Raw genomic sequence first — 18,158 nt, forward strand, 5'->3', positions numbered from 1 at the left:
TGAGGCATTCTTAAATATGTGCTCACAGTTGTTACTATATATAGTGCTTTATATTTAATAATAATCTAACCAGAGGCAAATCCAGACGTGCTTTCTTTGTAAATGGGACCTCTTCGAAAATATCCAAAGACACGGGCGGTCGTTTCTTCGTCACTCTCGGCTTTCCTAAAGCAAGTAAATACGGAATACGAAAGAAAATTATAAACCTGTTGAAACAACAGAGACATTTTAAGAGAATACTTACAAATATGGAACTAAAGAAAATTCTCAGTTTATTACAAACAACTTCCTAGTTCCACAAACATTTAAAAAGCCCCCACATAGTATTACAACAAAAATAAAAAAATTTGAAAATCATGTTTATTTCAGATAAAGACATGTTAAAATTAGCAGCTACAATCAATAAACACAAGCAAATTTCCACAAATGAATCACTCTTTCGCTCACTCACTTTCTGTTGGAATCTATAATTTAAAAGACTTGACAACAGTTTCGGGTACTCTAACAAAACTAATTCACAAGGCTGTCATACAACACACCTGCTGCAAGTTACTTTAATAAGCAATACGGTAGCTTATGACACAGAAACACGCTTACCCTTCTATTTCTCTCAAATTAGAAGCCATGAATGGTCCTGCGGCAGCATCCTTGAGCATTTTTTCAAACAGCGTCTTCAAATTGTCATCGAGCTTTCTGCCTTCATTCTGCTCCAAATATTTAAGTATGCAAGCGTGGATCCTATAGTAGACTTCTAAGGCTTCAACTGCCAAGTTCTGTGGATTACTGTAGCTTATCCTACGGGCATAACTAGCCTGCGTCTGATGAAGGTGTTCGCAAGCCTGCAATAAACGTCGCGTCTATATTCAACAGGCATACTCTTGTTCAGTTCATAGTTTGTTAATAAACCATTTTCTTATCAAGGGTTCTGGGCCTTTGTGCATATCAAGTGGTAGCACAGAGCGTGGTTTTGTGATTCTATCTAACTCAAGGTCTTCTGTTATTGCACTCACATTTTTTTCTTTTGTACTGATTATTGTGAATTGTTGTTAATCTGTCAGCTGTTTATCATCTTTACAATGGATCGTGCACTTCCGAATTTGGACTACCTCAGGAAGGATGAGCTGGAATATGAGATCAACATACGGAAGGTCACCGGCCTCCAAGAATATTTAGGTGATTAGCAGGCAGCGAGATTCACGCGTCCGCCTCGGACTCCATCAAACCTCTGGTGAGTTGTTAACCTTGTGCAATAAATTTAATCAGATCCAGGAAATAGAAACTTACATTTGGGCTGACAACATTTTTCCTAATCAGTACACCAGGATTATGATGCGCCTATGCCAGCTGACCTACGGGACTCGTGACCTTGCCGACAGGAAAGTTTCAGACCAGTCCAATCCTGCCTCCCTAGACAAATTGCCTGAGGGCATTTCCCACTTCGCGTCGTCTGTGGAGGAGTTTCAAAGCCATCTCTGCCAGCCCTCCCAGGATCCCACTCACAAACCCCATTCTCTTGATCATTTTACCTCTGACTCTAACCGGGCTCTTATTTCACAACACCAAGAATAATTATAATCCATTTATAAAAACACCAAGGAAGCCTACTGCTCTTACCTTTGCAAAATGGCTAAGGAAAACTCTTGGATTGTGGTCTCTCTTCTCTGCCACTTTACCCAGCGCTCATCTTGTATTCCACAATCCTCTCCTGCAGCATACCATATCTGTCAACATACACCAGTCCTGATATTTTAGCCACAAAAATTATAGCTGAAGTATAATCTATCATAGGACATATGACCGTCTAACAAAACAGCACGCCATTTCCGATGGACATGCGATTTCTCCTATTAAAGACAGGGCGAAGCATACCTAGTCTTTGAGCTGCCTTTCTGTATTTTGATGACAAATCAAAGGGAATTATCAAATGGGTAAACACGTGGAGAGATAAGAAATAGATACAAAATTTTAGTCAGAAAACTTGAAAGGAACAGACCACATGGAAGACAAAGGCTTGGATAAGGGATAATATTAAAATAGATTTTTAATAGTTCCTTAGGAATGGACTGGTCAGGGGCCAGTCGTACATACTTGGTCATCACGATAATGAACCTTCCGATCGCACGCAAGATGGGGAATTTCTTCATTACCCGAGAGACTACGAGCTTCTTACGATAAACTCTGCTCCATGGAGTTAGTCATATGAGATAAATGGCCTACATCTGCAATTTTAAAAATAAAAACACTCAGAACAGCGAAACAACAAACAAAGATTCACTTGACCGCTGACCTTGCTGGCAGTGGTGAAACACTTCTCTGCCGTGTCCAACATCTTCTCCTTTCGATTCTCCAATATCTCAAACATCTCCAGGCTGAGGCTGTCTGTTTCCTGCAGACACACAGTGTTCAATGGTTTACAAAAATTACAATGCAATAATGAGAATGTTTTGTTAATTAAATGGCTTCCCTGATGATGTGAAATTGTAGGTGCAGATAATGGCTATGTCTTCTGTTCTGTCTGTCAAAGATGACGCAGTGTTTCATCTCTGTGGAGAGTTTTGTTACAGCCAATCTCCAGTCTGGAGTCTCTAATGTGTTCCCAACTCCTGGTGGAGATATGAAGACCCATTTGGTCAAGTAAACCTTACTGCATTAGCAGAGGATCTTGTGCACGCCAATCTTTGAGTCTGGAGTCGTCTGCTTCGGTTCCACAGAGGACAGACAACTCCAAAATCAAGAACTGGGCATGTACAACAGGATCAGTCACACCTGCACCATCAGGGAAACCACTGAAATAAGAGAGCACCTTCAAAACTTCAACTGTAAAGATGTGTACAGACCGAGTAAAGACTCTTATCACCTTTCTAACCAGACCTACCACTCAGACACCTTCATCAAGCAACTGCTAAGCCTCACCAGCAGTGACTGACTCAGCAGAACTAACACACTTTCAACCACTGGGTCACTAAAACTCTTCCACCTACTTTCCTACTCACATGGTTCCTAAAATGTTTCTCATTGACTCTTCTCCTACTTCACTCTGAATTGCCTTTCTGTACTGTTCTGCTACAGCAAATGCGTCTGGGCCAAGTCTGAATGGTAAATAAAACATCGATGGAAATCATTCCAACAAGATGGCTATAGCACATCACAGATAAACCAGAGAGAGAGAGAGAAGCAAAAGACTGGCATGGTCACAATATCTCATACGCATTCCTCCTCTGGAGATATCAGCAAGTTTCTCACCACAAATAACATCAAGACAATGCAGTGGCTGAACAAGAAGAGTATTAACATACTGGGACAACTGAAAGATGATCTGGGAGGTGCAAGGACTGACTTTGAAGAGCTCACCAACATACTCCAAGAAACCACAGCAGGGTTAGGTTAGGTTCACAAGAATGTTGAATAACATTCAGAAAGGCCATCTTGCTTCTGAAGAAAAAACTATGCATGTCAGAAGGTCAGAAAAATATCATATAAGTGCGTCACTCTAACTTGTTTTTGCAAGTTTTGAATCAGTGAGCTTAATGGTGACGACATGAGTTTATACTTTACTCTGCATAAGTAACCTAACCTTCAAAGGTCAATGGTTGTCACAAATGTAGGCCCCAGTGAATCTGTAAATGTGTGTGTGTGTGTGTGTGTCAATAAACACCATTCCCTGATGGTGGAGATTATAAATCGTACCTCTGCTTCAAACTGATAGACCAATCACCTGAGAATATTCTATTGCGTACATCCTCCGTCATCAGCATCAAACAGTGGACAGCATTTTCAGTTACTTGTTATACGACTCTTGCTCTCAGTGAAGCTCAAAAGCGAGTTTACAGCTACAAGAAACGCTCTTTTATCTTACCTGTTTAAGCAGGCGGGAACAGAAGGAATGCACCATATAGACAAAGGAGCCGTACTCGATCCACATCAATGAATGATTCGCCTCAATATCCAGAGCACGCTGAAAGCAACGCTGAGCAGCAGACGCTTGACGCAAAAAGTCCATCTCGCTCTTCAATGGTTCACACTGCGACATAAAATTGTGTTGAACCTTACCTATTTACAAAATACTGATTGCTACTAGCAAAATTATACACATAGGAGTCTGCTCCCAGTGGCGGATCCGCTTTTCCCATGTGGCACTCCACTGGTCTCAGGACTCTGCCCCATGCAGTTGGCAAGTCAGAGTACACTCCAATGGCATAAGTCCATACCAAATTTCATCAAAATCCATCCAGTGGGTCTCAAGTTCAATCACGCAGACAGATATGACCAGCCACACACATGCATTCACTTCATGCACATCCTGCAAAAGTGATTACATTAAGTGGAACGCACTGTAAATATTTTACTTACAGAATTAAGTTTAGTTTCCAGTTGACTCCCACGAGCAAGCGCCATTCCTGCCCAGGAGTCGATGCGTACAGGATTGACACAAACATCCAGCAGGTAGTGCCTAATTGCCTTCCCCTGCAACAGACACTCCGCACTTTAACCTTGTGTTCACTGTTTCCACACTGCACGGCAATAATCGGTGTCAAAATCATTCAGATAACACTAAGGACTCTTCCACAAACACTTATGTATGTCCATTAATAATTCTGGAGAGGAACTTCAAAGGTTCGTGTTCGAGTCGAACATTTCATGTGCATGGCACAATTTTAAAATTTCAGTACAGAAAAGTAAGATATGGGTTTTACAGGAATTACCCCACACGACCTGAAGCAGTTACTGACAGGACTAAATTACAAGCTTCATACTTACAAGGACACTGAAGACAAAATCAAGGAAGAAATGCTAACAAAGTTTTGTAATGAAATGTCTGTCTTGGTGTTACAGTACAGAAGTGAAGCGAGGGCATTAAGGAAGGTAGAATATTCAAAAAGAGAATCCAAAGAAATTAAGATTAAAGGAAGCACAATTCACATATCTTATCAACTACTTACCCATTCATTAACTTTGAAATAATAGTCAGCCAAGAGGTAGAAGATCGCTGACATGGAGCGAGGCAACTGACTACGAGCATCTCCCAACACGGGAAAAGACGGGCTCGTCCCATCGATATATGCCATCACTTTTTCCACCAGATGTGCTGAAAGCAACACAAATTCATATCAGTTCTGTACGTGCTCGCAGTAGCCGATATAGATGGGGCAGAAGCAGGTACGTCAACATTGTGGAGCCCCTTGCGTGTGGTCGCTGTTACGACTAACAGCTGTTACCGGTACCGAAGTGTCAGAATGGAATACCATGCACGGTGGGCTAGCCAGCTCTTGGCAGATGTGGGCACAGAATTCTGCAGATGCTGCGATATTGTATGGCGAACAGACGGCATCCCGATCAGAGACACTTTGAGTGTCGCCGCGGGGTCGGGACCATTTGTGAAATATTTAAACACACAGCAGGGGGCTGCGCACGCTGATCGTTCTCAGATGGTGAAGACGGCCGGAGGCAAACTGGAGTTCCGTTTACAGTTTGCCTTACAATCCTTCGTATATGGCCTTACAGTACGACCCAACATGAAGATATTCCTTCTGCATTTCACGAAGTCAACCACGTCATTAAAGTGGCTATCACAGACAGCAGATATTGTCCTACAAAATTGCTTTTCTTTTTAAAAATCAGAGTAATAGTAAATATATCACCTGGATTATAATGAGGAGGTATCAGAGAGGCAATCCTTTTCAGCAGACATTCAACATCAGCGGTGATGCTAGTGACACGGTAGGAATCAAATTCTGGCAGTTCATCAGGCAGGTAGAACTGATATAACTGCATGCCCCGCACCCAAGTCAAGGGGACTTGAGGGACTCTGTGGTCCTGAAGGTAGCGCGCCTGTTGGGAGAAGAATGCCTTAGGACCTCAGTTTTGAAAAAAACATTTATGATGAAGTTAAGTATGATACAGCTTGTATTTTTGATTCCCTAAACGTCTGTGATAATAATGGATTCTTTATAAGAACGTTACTTCCGACAGTCATGTTTCACATTTACTGTGAATGCTGTTGTTGTTGTTTCCCCCCCCCCCCTTACTTCTGTCTTTCGTTTGCTGGTCTAGTCTTTGAGAGTACAAACTTTTTCATGATTCAAACACAGTTCATACATTTCAAACTTTCTAATATCTGTCGTATCCTAATTACGTTAGGTTAGTAGGTACCTTTCCCTGGTGACTTGTAACCGTCCCTTTCCGTCCACCACACGTCACACTGCTTGTTTAGTATACTCGTAGTCGTAGCCTGGTTTGCTCATATGATTACAGCTTCTTGACGTGGGATATGTAAAGATACAGAAAGGGATTGTTGATGATGGTGAGAGGTTGTCGGTGAGCACGAGTTTCCGACTCCCTGGGAATATACGGGAATTAGAAGGTGGAGCAGGTTTCTACACAAATGGACAACAAAGTCTTTCTGTGTTGCACTGATCGACGACACTTTATTTTTCCTTAATACGCGCAGGAACATATATATCTTTTAAGCACTATTCACGGAGGCAGCTGGATGGCTCGGCTGTTCCTTTGTTCTGTCGTACGTTTGTTAAGAAAAACACCCCCGCTCAACCGAAGGACCAAAACTTTAGAGAGCGCCCCGCAACCACGATCGCGCTTAAATACCCCTGCATTACGTAATTTGTCATTGAATTTGGCTTAAAAGCTGCGACCTGATTCGTTCCCCCACAACGGCGGGAACGCGCCTTAAGCTGAGCTCAAAGTCAATTGGTCCATCGCAATGATGCGATGGTCGTAATGCAGTCATCACCCCGCATCTGGAAGGGATGCACACTATTGGTTGGTTGGTGATCATTTCCTGTTAAGAGATTTTGGGCTCTATGAGATAATATTATAGCCATGGATATGTTGTTAAGGGCGTCCTACTATGTGCATGTACACAGTGTAGCACAGTTGTTACAACTTAGATATAAAATCATGTTTAAGACTGTACTACATTAAATCATACTACAATCTTAGTTAAGCAAAGATACATAGTGATTTTTTTGTTAAAAAAACATCAAATTTAAATTTTCATACAGTGATTTGTAAAAGAATAAAGAGAATGTGTTTTTAAGTATGACTTTAAATTTTTTTGCCATTCTTGATGGGAAATTTCCTAGTATTTGTAATCAACTATAATTCATCTTCAGAATTAACAAATTTAAACCTACACGCCCTTTTTTTTTGCTATCCAACTGGATCAGAATACGTGAAAGTGGGTGGTTCTTATGAACACAATAACCAACCTTAAGGTTCCTTATATACAGGGTAAATTCTTGGCCACATTAGCAGTTTTCAAATTCTTAAGATAGCTTATACGCTATGAAGTTAGTTAATTCGACAACCTAACTTTCATTTACTCTCTGATATACTTCTTGTTCATGAAGTTGAACAATCACCAAAGCAAAGATAACAATAGGTGCATACTGCTCCAAACAAAGTACACCAGTGTGTGAAGGGCACGGCACTGTGTAACGAATAGAGAACAACTATTTTAAGCATTTTTATATCAGTAGCTTCAAGTACAGTAAAGAGTAAATCATTATCAATTGTTTTAGAGTACTTAACAAATGCATAAGCTATAATGAATCCATGTGAAATCAGTAAAATTTTTACAATACCAATAGTGTTGTTCTTCTAAAGATTAAATGTTCCAATCTCAAGGAACCGTCCTCGATGGGCAAGACAGCGTACAGAGGCCAGCAGCATTTCCTCAGTGAGGGAGTTGAAAACAAGGTCCACACCTCTACCATTTGTCTCTGACATGATGAGTTGCTCAAAAGAGGTTTCTCGAGAGCTGCCAATATTGCGGTCCGTCAACTGGGAAAGAAGATTATATGCACACATGTTTGACAATTTGTATGCATTAAAAGCAAGAGAACTACCTTCAAATTACAAAACATTCTCAAAACGGAGCATAAGATGACTTTACACATCCATTGTGAAAACACTCTAGGAATCTTACCTTCAAGGCCAAGTCCTTTCAATACCTGTTATGGTTGCATGTCTTAAAAGCATATTATTTTACTTTTCATTTTCTGTCACTGTAGTCTAACCAGTGTTATAAATAGGGAAACCTGGAGGAAGAAAAATTTCCATTTCTGAATTTACATTCTGGACAGTAACGAATATTATGTATTCTATAAGGAACATACATCCATTTATAACTTGCAGGTCTAGAGAAAAAGTTCTGCACTTTCTTTAACAGTGATGTAACAGATTCTCCTTGCTGAACAGTCTCAACATCATACCAATGCAAATCCCTATAACATATGTGGTAAGTTAAAAACATTCCAGAATATTTCAAACAGTGTACTGTGCCTGGGTCAAAGGCATGGATCCTGTACTATCTCAATGCATGAATGAGAATATTAATTATGGTAAAAACAGAATTTATGATTCTAGCCACAGAACCAGTACTCAGTTCCTTGGTCCTAGACATTCTTGATCATCTCTCATATGTACAAAGAAAAACAGTATTTTGCCCAACACAGAGAAAACCAAAATGTCCCACAATCTTCTCATGTTGAGGCCCAAATTTCCCCCCATACTAAACACCAAAAATTCAGATTAGATATTTGGAACTTATGACAGCTGCTGCCACGTCATGCATCACTGAGAACCCCCAGAGTCCATCCAGGCCAAAAACAAAAATTTACAACCAAGAAACCAGACAAAAATTATGAATGTTCCTGGTGGAGGTATGGGAACATAATCTAACAGGACAAGCTGACAGCTGCCCCACAATCAGAAAGAATAAAACAAAGAATATAAATAGGAAAATAGCACACACGTTCAGTCCTCCAGCAGATGGCTGAGACAGTAACGCTGTCATGTGAGAAATTCCATAACAGAGCACATACTTCATTATTTGAAAGGGAACTCATTTGTTGCATTGTGACTAGAAATGTTTTGGCACTGACAGGCTTTCGTAGAAGGTGATTATGTGTATGCCCAACTGTTTGGTCATGATGTTGCCACAAGCAGGCAATGCAGAAAGCTGAGCGGGGATGGGGAGCAGTATTTGAGTTCTGTGACAGTATGTTTCACATCGAAACTTCGATTTTTAATGAAATTCACACATAACACTCAGAATCTGTAAAATAATTCAATTTATCATGGCGGAAAATCTCCCCTATGTGTGCATGAGATAGGAAATAGGCTGTTGAAATACCTGTGGAAACTGTTTCTTCATGAATGCCCGTTTCTCCTGCGTGCCAACAGTAGTGAACACTGTACAACCTGCGTGCAGACAGATGTTGATGGCTGCCTGGCCTACACCCCCGCTCTCTAAGTGGACCAGCACAGACTCACCCTTTCTCATGTGACCGATCATCTCAAGTGCATAGTAAGCCTGTTCACAATAAAGCAAAGCAATAAGTTTTTCTTTTTATGTTAAATTCTCTTTAGGTATAAAGGTGGCTCTGTTCTGGGTTGTTGCACTGTGTAGTTTGGTAGAGGTCTGCTGGTGTTTCGGAGGTGCATGTTTCCTGATGGTGGTGGCACCAGCCACCTCTGAAAGATCACAACTTTTATGAGCCTATACAGTAAAAGAACTCAGAAGATGAAGATTGCTGTCTTTTGGGTTGTTGCTCCCTGTAGTCTGATAGATTTCCACCAACATTTCAGAGGTCATACTGCCTGTCATCAGGGCAATGAATGTTAATCGCCCTTTTGACGGAGACAGTATGACTTCTGAACCGTTGGTGGAAATCTACCAGAGTACATAGCGTAACAACCCAGAAGATAGCCACTGCCATTTATACCTGAAATCTCATTTTCTTTAGGGGACTGGCCCTTGCCCAAGTACCATGTCATAAAGATAAATACAAGGTGTGAATGTTAAGATTCACAGTTTCTTGATCTCAAGATCACTAGTAGACCTGGGGGCATGATGAATCTCTTTTAAACTTACATGGGCTGGAAAACTTTACAAAAAAAAAACATCTGTTTTTTCAAACTTGTTAAATAGTTATACATACATCATACAGCTTTAATATGTTCCATTGATCCATAAGTTAGTGAGATGACAGTAGACATAATAAACCATGGATATTAAAAAAACACAATTCACAATTTATACATTGTTAAATAATTATCAATTATTTGCACTGACTGGAAATTCTTTTTAGATAACAAAATACATAATAATTCTGTTAATAACAATTGGAAAGTGTGTGTTGATTCACACATTAAACTGAATTTTGAGTGGATTCCATCTGACTTCACCATATCCAGTTATACATATTAATATATGAAAGTATTCAATATTATGTATTCGAAACCAAAGAACTTCAATTTATGTCAATAACTTGATCTATTATTTAGTTTAGATTTATTTCGGTGCAAATAAACCCTTCGTATCTTATTTTGTCGTCTGTTACAAGAAAGACATTCAAAAGTAAGCATGTTGCTTTGACAACAAAATAGTAATACAGAAGCTAGTAGAAGCAATTTCCACCAAAAATACAGCAGTTACATATGGCACGGGAGAAACAAATTTCTGCGAATAAAGAAATGAAACAATAACTGTTCTACCTATCATTATTCAAACAACTTTTTTAATTTGTTATAAATGAAACCACAGAAAGATAATGTGGATAGTTTTCTTTTGTCTAGATCTCGAATATATTATTTAAGCTACCTGAACATATTCACGCTGTAAGACACGAGGCCACGTGTTAGGAATAAGGTAACAAAGATGGAATTGACAAAATATGTAGTATATGCAGGAACTAATAAAAAATACATACAGACGTTTAGTTGGAAATAATAGTCACAACAGATATGCAGGCACAGAACTGACTATAACATTACAACAGAAATCAGAGACATAAATTTCAAATGGAGAGCCCAGAGGTGTCCTGTAACTCGTTGCCCATTCTGGTTATGTCCAGAGAACTCTAGCCCTTCAACACAAAAATTCTTTAGTAACAAATTCCAAGTTTTCCTGAAATACAAAAAAATTTGATGTAATATATAAAACAAACTATTACATTATGTGACATGGAGACATATATACGTGTGTGTGTGTGTGTGTCTGTGTGTCCCTCAGAATTTCATGTTGATTGTGCAATTTCTCACGAGGGCACAGGACGTTCTTTAATAGTGAATGGAGAAACCAGCATATAGACACAGAGGACAGCGTAGATTTTGAAAGCTGACAAGAGAATTGATGAGCAGTAGACTATTATTTAACTACATAATAATTACTATTGGTTGGTTGGTGATCATTTCCTGTTAAGAGATTTTGGGCTCTATGAGATAATATTATAGCCATGGATATGTTGTTAAGGTCGTCCTACTATGTGCATGTACACAGTGAGGCACAGTTGTTACAACTTAGATATAAAATCATGTTTAAGACTGTACTACATTAAATCATACTACAATCTTAGTTACGCAAAGATACATAGTGATTTTTTTTTGTTAAAAAACATTAAATTTAAATTTTCATACATTGATTTGTAAAAGAATAAAGAAAATGTGTTTTTAAGTATGACTTTAGATTTTTTCGCCATTCTTGATGGGAAATTTCCTAGTATTTGTAATCAACTATAATTCATCTTCAGAATTAACAAATTTAAACCTACATGCCCTTTTTTTTTTTTTTTTTGCTATCCAACTGGATCAGAATACGTGAAAGTGGGTGGTTCTTATGAACACAATAACCAACCTTAAGGTTCCTTATATACAGGGTAAATTCTTGGCCACATTAGCAGTTTTCAAATTCTTAAGATAGCTTATACGCTATGAAGTTAGTTAATTCGACAACCTAACTTTCATTTACTCTCTGATATACTTCTTGTTCATGAAGTTGAACAATCAAGCAAGCTCACTTGGCATTAAATTTTAAGTACATTTATTCTGGTCCCTCATCACTATAATGGAACTTTAAAGTAATCACATTACTGTGTACAAGAGTTGATCAACACCTGTCAGGGTCCAGATTTCCCTCCAGCCACCTGAAGCTGGAGAAATCTCCTCGGGTCATTATGCTGACATAGGCATGTGGCACAGTAACAGTGGCACAGCTGTCTAGTGGCAGGTGTCGGTATGACCCCCACTTTCCATCACTGTGTACATTCATAACAAGATCTTTAATGGGCGTGCTGATGTATCCAGAATAAAATAACACCTGAAAATATATACAAAATGTTTCAGAGATCTCATACTGAAATATACCTTCTGCTTGTTCACTTATATATTTAAGTTTCCTTGGCTTACGAGTTCACAATACCTCAGATTGGAAGAAACACATCGAGTATATTATTATTCCCAAATTAAGCTCTGCGTGCCTTGCCATGAGAACAGTCATACCACCCATGACAATAGATACTTTAAAGCTAGTTTACTTTGCTTATTTCCACTCTGTGGTGTCTTATGGATTAATCTTTTGGGGGAATTCAACAGACAGTAATAAAGTTTTTTACATGCAAAAGAAAATAATTAGAATAATGGCCGGTGTCAAAAGCAGGATATCCTGTAGAAAATTATTTCGTAAATTTAATATACTTCCACTTGCAAGTGAATTCATACTCTGCTTGCTATAATTTGTGGTGGAAAAATTGGATAATCTTAAAAGAAATACAGATGTACATAATTTAAATACAAGACGTAAACATGACCTATGTGTGCCAAATGCTAACTTTACTAAATATCAGAAAGGGGTGTACTATACAGGTATCAAGTTGTTTAATAATCTTCCACCAACAATTAAAAGTCTAAATTATGATATAAAGGTATTCAAGCCTGCATTGAAAGGTTACCTCTTCACTCACTCTTACTATTCTGTAGACGCTTTCATCTCTGCTGAAAATCCGTAAGCTTTATGTATATCTATAATCTATATGTAAAGTCACTTTTGTATTTCTATTTAAAATTCTCAGTATATGTACATTGATATGTGAAACACGTACTTGTTATTGTGTCGAAAATACAGAAGTTTATGTATATTGAATGAAGTCCTGAGGTTTATGTATATTGCAGAAAATGACTTGTTCTCCATCCTTTGATTGAGTCCTAAGAAGGATCTATGGAATGTAAATAAACTCTACGCTCTAACATACCTGAATACTGCACTTTCCTATCCAAGTCACAAACACTCCAGGTGCCTCATTCTGTCTGGTTCTTCACATCTCCAACTCCAAATAAGCTGCTTCCCCATCACGCACACAACTGATCTTCTGAAACACTGACATTCAGATAACTTTGTCTGCCATCTCTTGGTAATATTACTCCACACACTACAGATACAGTTCACGAGAAAGTTGCCACTAAGCACATCCCCTGATCTCAAACTCCTCTTTCAGACAGACAAGGCACTCACACTGAATCTATAACCGTACACCTCCTCCGAAAGCAAGGAGATCACACGAGGGCCTGAGGTCTTCCTTGTGGCATTGTGAGGCATGCTACTAACTCGTGATACTTGGTCACTAGGAATCTAAAGTGTGCGACCGTGGTGTGGTGGCCACATAACCAACATTACAACCTGTAACCCTAGCTGATTACTTCTACCTTGTCCACTGCGATAGGCTCTTACACAAACTTAAATAAACAGCTACTGAATTTCCACAAGCAAGTCACTAAAACTGAGGCTGCCAACACGTGTCTGTGGATCATCCCAACCGCATCGCCTGATGAATTGTGTCCATCATGCACAATGATCATGTCAGCTCCCGGTGCAAAGTCTTGCTACCTCTGTAGTAATGATGGACTCGTAAATGCGTAACGTCTATAGTATCCCATATGCTTGCAGGCACGCCTACCTGAAACAAAACCATGTACCGAAATAAACATCCGCATTGAGAGACCAGTATTAATTCTTACTACGAAGGCACTCTACACCACATTAATGATCAACTGGCCAACTAAACCGACCTTCCATGCAACCAAAATATTTCTCACTTTACGTCCTTCACACAAAGATGACACACATCAATTCTAATAAAATCAAATTAACTTCCACGCCATGGCAATATATATATATATATATATATATATATATATAAATATATGACAGTGAATCTGCACTAGACTCGTATTGCAGCCCACGATCACGCCGACCTCAGAATTCGCCATTCTCCTCATACGCAGGGACGGCAACGTCGAAAAAAACAGCGAACACATCCCGCCACCGCTGAACTAGCGATATTCGATGATCGTTATATGCCCACCCTGACGAACTCCTCTGCCATCTAACGACAAAAGGGCTGAAGTAGATGTCCTACCTAGCACACTCCACTGCACTGCCGAACGAAATGCTGCCTGAAATACCACTCCACAAATTGTAAAATCATAAGCAGAAACGGGGTTGCTGGAAAGTACTTCCGTAACCGCCATTAGTTACATCTTAGCCCTTAAAAATGACAGGAACTACAAACAAATGAAGGCGAAACACGCCTACCGTCACCTATAAGAAACCAACTACCAAACATAATCATAACCTAAAATCATTTATGAAACCAACCACACGGAACAACACCTAGGATCGTAAAATACAGCTCAATCAACTTAGCACGAAGCACTATGAAACAAATAACACACATTTCGTAACTAGATCGCCTACATTCTGGCACACATTGCCTCTCGGTCACCCGAATTGTTACTGAACCCAGCGACGTTTCACACCCTGCTTAGATCAAAACCAGACACAAATCTTTAATACCTACACGACTATCTATAACACAAGACACCGAGTGAAAGCGTCCACTGCTAACCGTAGTCTCGGACACGAACTTCCACTCGTCAGACTTCATGTTGGCATGTAGACACTCAACACCTCACGCGGATTCAGCAGCGACATCTTCCCTGTTTATTCAATTCTTGGAACTAAATTTGCAGAAACTAATAAGATGAAACGCGGGCTGCGTCAATTAATCAGGCCAACCAACATCACATATAGAAAACCAACTACCAAACATTTCCATAACCTAAAAATCTTCCATCATTTATGAAAACAGGTAGGATTTCGTAAAATACTGCACAATGAACTTAGCGCGAAGCATTCTTAAACGATTATTCCATATGTCGCCACGGGATTGTACTGCACGACTCTCTTTAGCACACCGACTGACTAAGCCCACTGGTAACCGTACTTACGAACACGAACTTCCCTTCGTCAGACTTCATTATGGCACTTGCAGCACTCAACACCTAATACGGACATTCCCTGCTCGATAATTTCTCACAACTAAATTTGCAGGAGGGCGTAGACCTTCTGCTTGTTCACTTATATATTTAAATTATATCCTTTTATTGAGACATGAATAATGCAGTCATTCGAACTGATGAATCTAATATGAATTATTCTAAGGCTCCTTATTATCATCATAATGTTACTAAATAAGTTTAATAAACATTAAAGTTCATTGTCTTCACACAAAAGGAACATGTATTTAATTCAACCTTTTGAAACTCCATGAAACAGAGTCTTTCTTCCAAGCTGATGGTCACTCAGCTAGTAAAGTAAGTCCCGCCTTTCAAGGAACACAAAGGTTTGTTGCCAACTGGTCCTTATTGTGAGCCACAAGAATACAGTTCACAGCTTCCTATCCTATTCCAATAAGATGAACTTTAATATTATCATTTCAACTAAGCCTCCATCTCCCATGTGGTCTGACTGATTAAATTTTTTTATCTGGATAAGTTTAAATGAATAACAATGAAGTGCCTGTTTCCATTTGTGATCCTTACAATTACTGATTCAGGATGCTAATCTACAGGTCATCCTCTCAACCACAATGCTGTAAAAGCTGGACCACATAGTATGTAACCACTAAACTCACTTCCAAACAAACATTTATTTTGACCTATCTAAAGAATTAAACAAAATTAAACTAACCAATTATAACTTTAAATTCATTACATAATTTCAGTGCCAATTCACAAAGTCTCTTGTTTTAATTTCATGCCAGAAAATCAGCTATCACTCCCAGAAAAGCAAGTAAGCTCTTATGCAACTGGGGAATGACAAAAATCAGCACATATTAAAAATTCTCTCTTTTTGATTCAGACAAAACTAAGTTACATTCATCTACAGAAAACTTATGAATGAAAAATCCACACTTTAGGTGCTACAGCAAGAACAGGATATACAATAACAGAGTCATAGCTCTATACCCTTAACATGACAAACAATCAAACATGCAATATTTGAAAATGAATAAGAAAAGAGTGAACCAACTCAAATCAGCTAATCTTCAAGACAAAAATGTACATTATAACATTTTATCTAAACATGAACAATTATGCAAATTTAAGACAGGTTTTATTTCAACAAAAATTCTGATTGTGGACTTTATTGTAATAGTGAAACTGGCATATGTTCCAAGAATTTATAAATAAGAACAATACATTAAATAAATCACCATTTCAGATGGAAATTTTATTTTAAAACATAAAATAATATTTATAAGTCAAAGAGATTAAATATTGCACAAATGTTCAAATCTTAGAAATCAGGTGAAAACTTGTTAACATGTGGTACTTTGTTCACTGGCAGTAAAAAGGTTCAAGTAGGAGTCTCTAACCTTACAAAGTTGGTCTCTGGCTCCTTGCAGATACAGTTCATGAGACCCAAAATGCCATTGAGTGGTGTATCCTGAGCTACAAGGATAATGCGATGCTTAGTGTTGCTTTGGATGACAGTCTGCATTTGTGGCAGCCAATCATAGTTCTGGACTGCAATGTAGATCACAACTGGATTTTCCACCATCAATCCCTGAAACAGATTCCACATACGCTTTCTACCAAAATATATATTCTAACAAAAAATCATTTAGTTTACCCAAAGTTTCTTGATGAGCTGATGATCATACTGCCACCTCTGGCTTAACTGGGATTACTTTTTATTAATCATTTTATGGAACAAATCAATGTATTACTTATACAGCATTAAATAACATAATAATTACACTGGATGAAGTGAAAAGTATAAAGAAGGATGATTCAGTATAACCTGTACATTGATTATGTTGTTGTGGGTTGTGATGCCTTGTAGATTTATAGGTAGAATCCAAGATTTCAGAGAAAACTACTGTTTCTACCTTCAGCCTTACACGGTGTCATAACCCAGATGACTATCATCATATTGTCATCTTTACCATAGTGAAAATGTCAGATCTCACAAAGCTGCACAGTGTTCAATACGTAGAAGGGTAAGCATGCTGCTCAGGCGCATGACTCAAACAAGTTAATTGCAGTTTCAGAGCATAATCATACTCTAAAACGGGTCTCTGATGCTCTTGTCAACCCAAGGTGGTAGATTTCCTCTTATATTATGAAATGGAATTACATAACTTGTAAAATTTACTGTAAAGACATTATCCTTATTTATACAAACTGAAAATCTCAGAATGCCTTTTCAGTAATTTCACTCACATCCATACTTATATCTTTTAATGGAGTTTTACTTTTAATCAGTTAAACACATACATATATAAAAGAGGCTAAAAAGCAGCATTACAGTAGACTTATAGCAAAATCAGACAATAAAATAAAAACAACATGGAACATAATAAAAAGGGAGACAGGGAAAATATATTTATCAGAACAAATGCCACCTCTTCTAATAAACAATGAAAAAGTAAATGATCCTGGAACAGTGGCTAATGCCTTCAATAAGTTTTTTCTAACAATTACTGAAAGCTTAAATTTAAATCAAACAGGGACAGAAGATGCTGTTTCCACTTTAAAAGCTGCATTTCCTGTAAACTTTTCTGGTTCTAATATCATTCCAACCACCGAAACTGAGGTGAAAAGTGTAATAAATTCCCTCAAATCAAAAAACTCATCAGGTTATGATGAAATAAGTAAAATTTTGAAGGCTTGTTCAGCTCTAATTAGTCGTCCATTAACCCACATTTGTAATCACTCATTATACACAGGCATTTTCCAGGACCACCTTAAAATATCAGTAGTACGACCACTGTACAAGAAAGGGGACAAAACCAATATGACAAATTACAGACCAATTTCACTTTTAACTACCTTTTCTAAAGTGCTTGAGAAGATTATGTACAACAGATTAAGTCATCATATGCATGCTAACAACATATTAGTCCAGGAACAACTTGGCTTCAGGAAATGTGTATCCGCTGAAGATGCTGCTTTCAAACTAACAGACAATGTTCTAAAATCTGTTAACCAAAAAATGCATGTTGGAGGAATTTTCT

At 38.4% G+C, this 18,158-nt stretch overlaps 2 protein-coding genes across 12 annotated transcripts in view; both read right to left on the reverse strand.

Moving 5' to 3' along the window:
• Window positions 1–342: 342 nt before the first annotated feature.
• LOC147870673 (calcineurin-binding protein cabin-1-like) lies at window positions 343–9,758 on the reverse strand. Its single transcript, XM_087342181.1, has 10 exons — window positions 9,747–9,758; window positions 9,155–9,334; window positions 7,602–7,739; window positions 5,640–5,829; window positions 4,941–5,086; window positions 4,351–4,464; window positions 3,857–4,021; window positions 2,288–2,386; window positions 1,615–1,721; window positions 343–839 (listed from the first exon to the last, which is right to left on the reverse strand). Exons 1-10 carry the CDS (start codon window positions 9,756–9,758, stop codon window positions 791–793), a joined length of 1,200 nt encoding a protein of 399 aa, XP_087198307.1. The 3' UTR covers window positions 343–790.
• Window positions 9,759–13,315: 3,557 nt separating this feature from the next.
• Window positions 13,316–18,158, reverse strand: part of LOC147870674 (structural maintenance of chromosomes protein 6-like) — a 28,250-nt gene continuing 23,407 nt past the window's right edge. For 9 of the 11 annotated variants that reach the window (XM_087342185.1, XM_087342187.1, XM_087342191.1 and 6 more), the window contains 2 exons: window positions 16,515–16,705; window positions 13,316–13,747 (listed from right to left, as the gene is read on the reverse strand). In XM_087342185.1, the coding sequence (XP_087198311.1) occupies window positions 13,678–13,747; window positions 16,515–16,705 (261 nt within the window). In that variant the 3' untranslated portion in view covers window positions 13,316–13,677. Of the gene's footprint in view, window positions 13,752–16,514; window positions 16,706–18,158 lie in introns of those variants that run through there. The other 2 variants (XM_087342186.1, XM_087342193.1) reach the window with 2 other exon arrangements.

This window comes from Zootermopsis nevadensis, unplaced genomic scaffold (genome assembly GCF_977971745.1).
Source record: "Zootermopsis nevadensis isolate Lab colony 2312 unplaced genomic scaffold, Znev_1.0 Znev_ptg000224l, whole genome shotgun sequence".
In the NCBI taxonomy this organism is placed as follows: Eukaryota; Metazoa; Arthropoda; class Insecta; order Blattodea; family Termopsidae; genus Zootermopsis; species Zootermopsis nevadensis.

Bases quoted from the DNA above. Each gene is read 5' to 3' on its own strand.
- LOC147870673 (XM_087342181.1), bottom strand. The intron at 5,830-7,601 runs GTATTGTAAAAA...TTCTCCCAACAG, and splicing joins TTAGAAGAACAACACTATTG to GCGCGCTACCTTCAGGACCA. The intron at 2,387-3,856 runs GTAAGATAAAAG...GTGTGTCTGCAG, and splicing joins GTTCCCGCCTGCTTAAACAG to GAAACAGACAGCCTCAGCCT.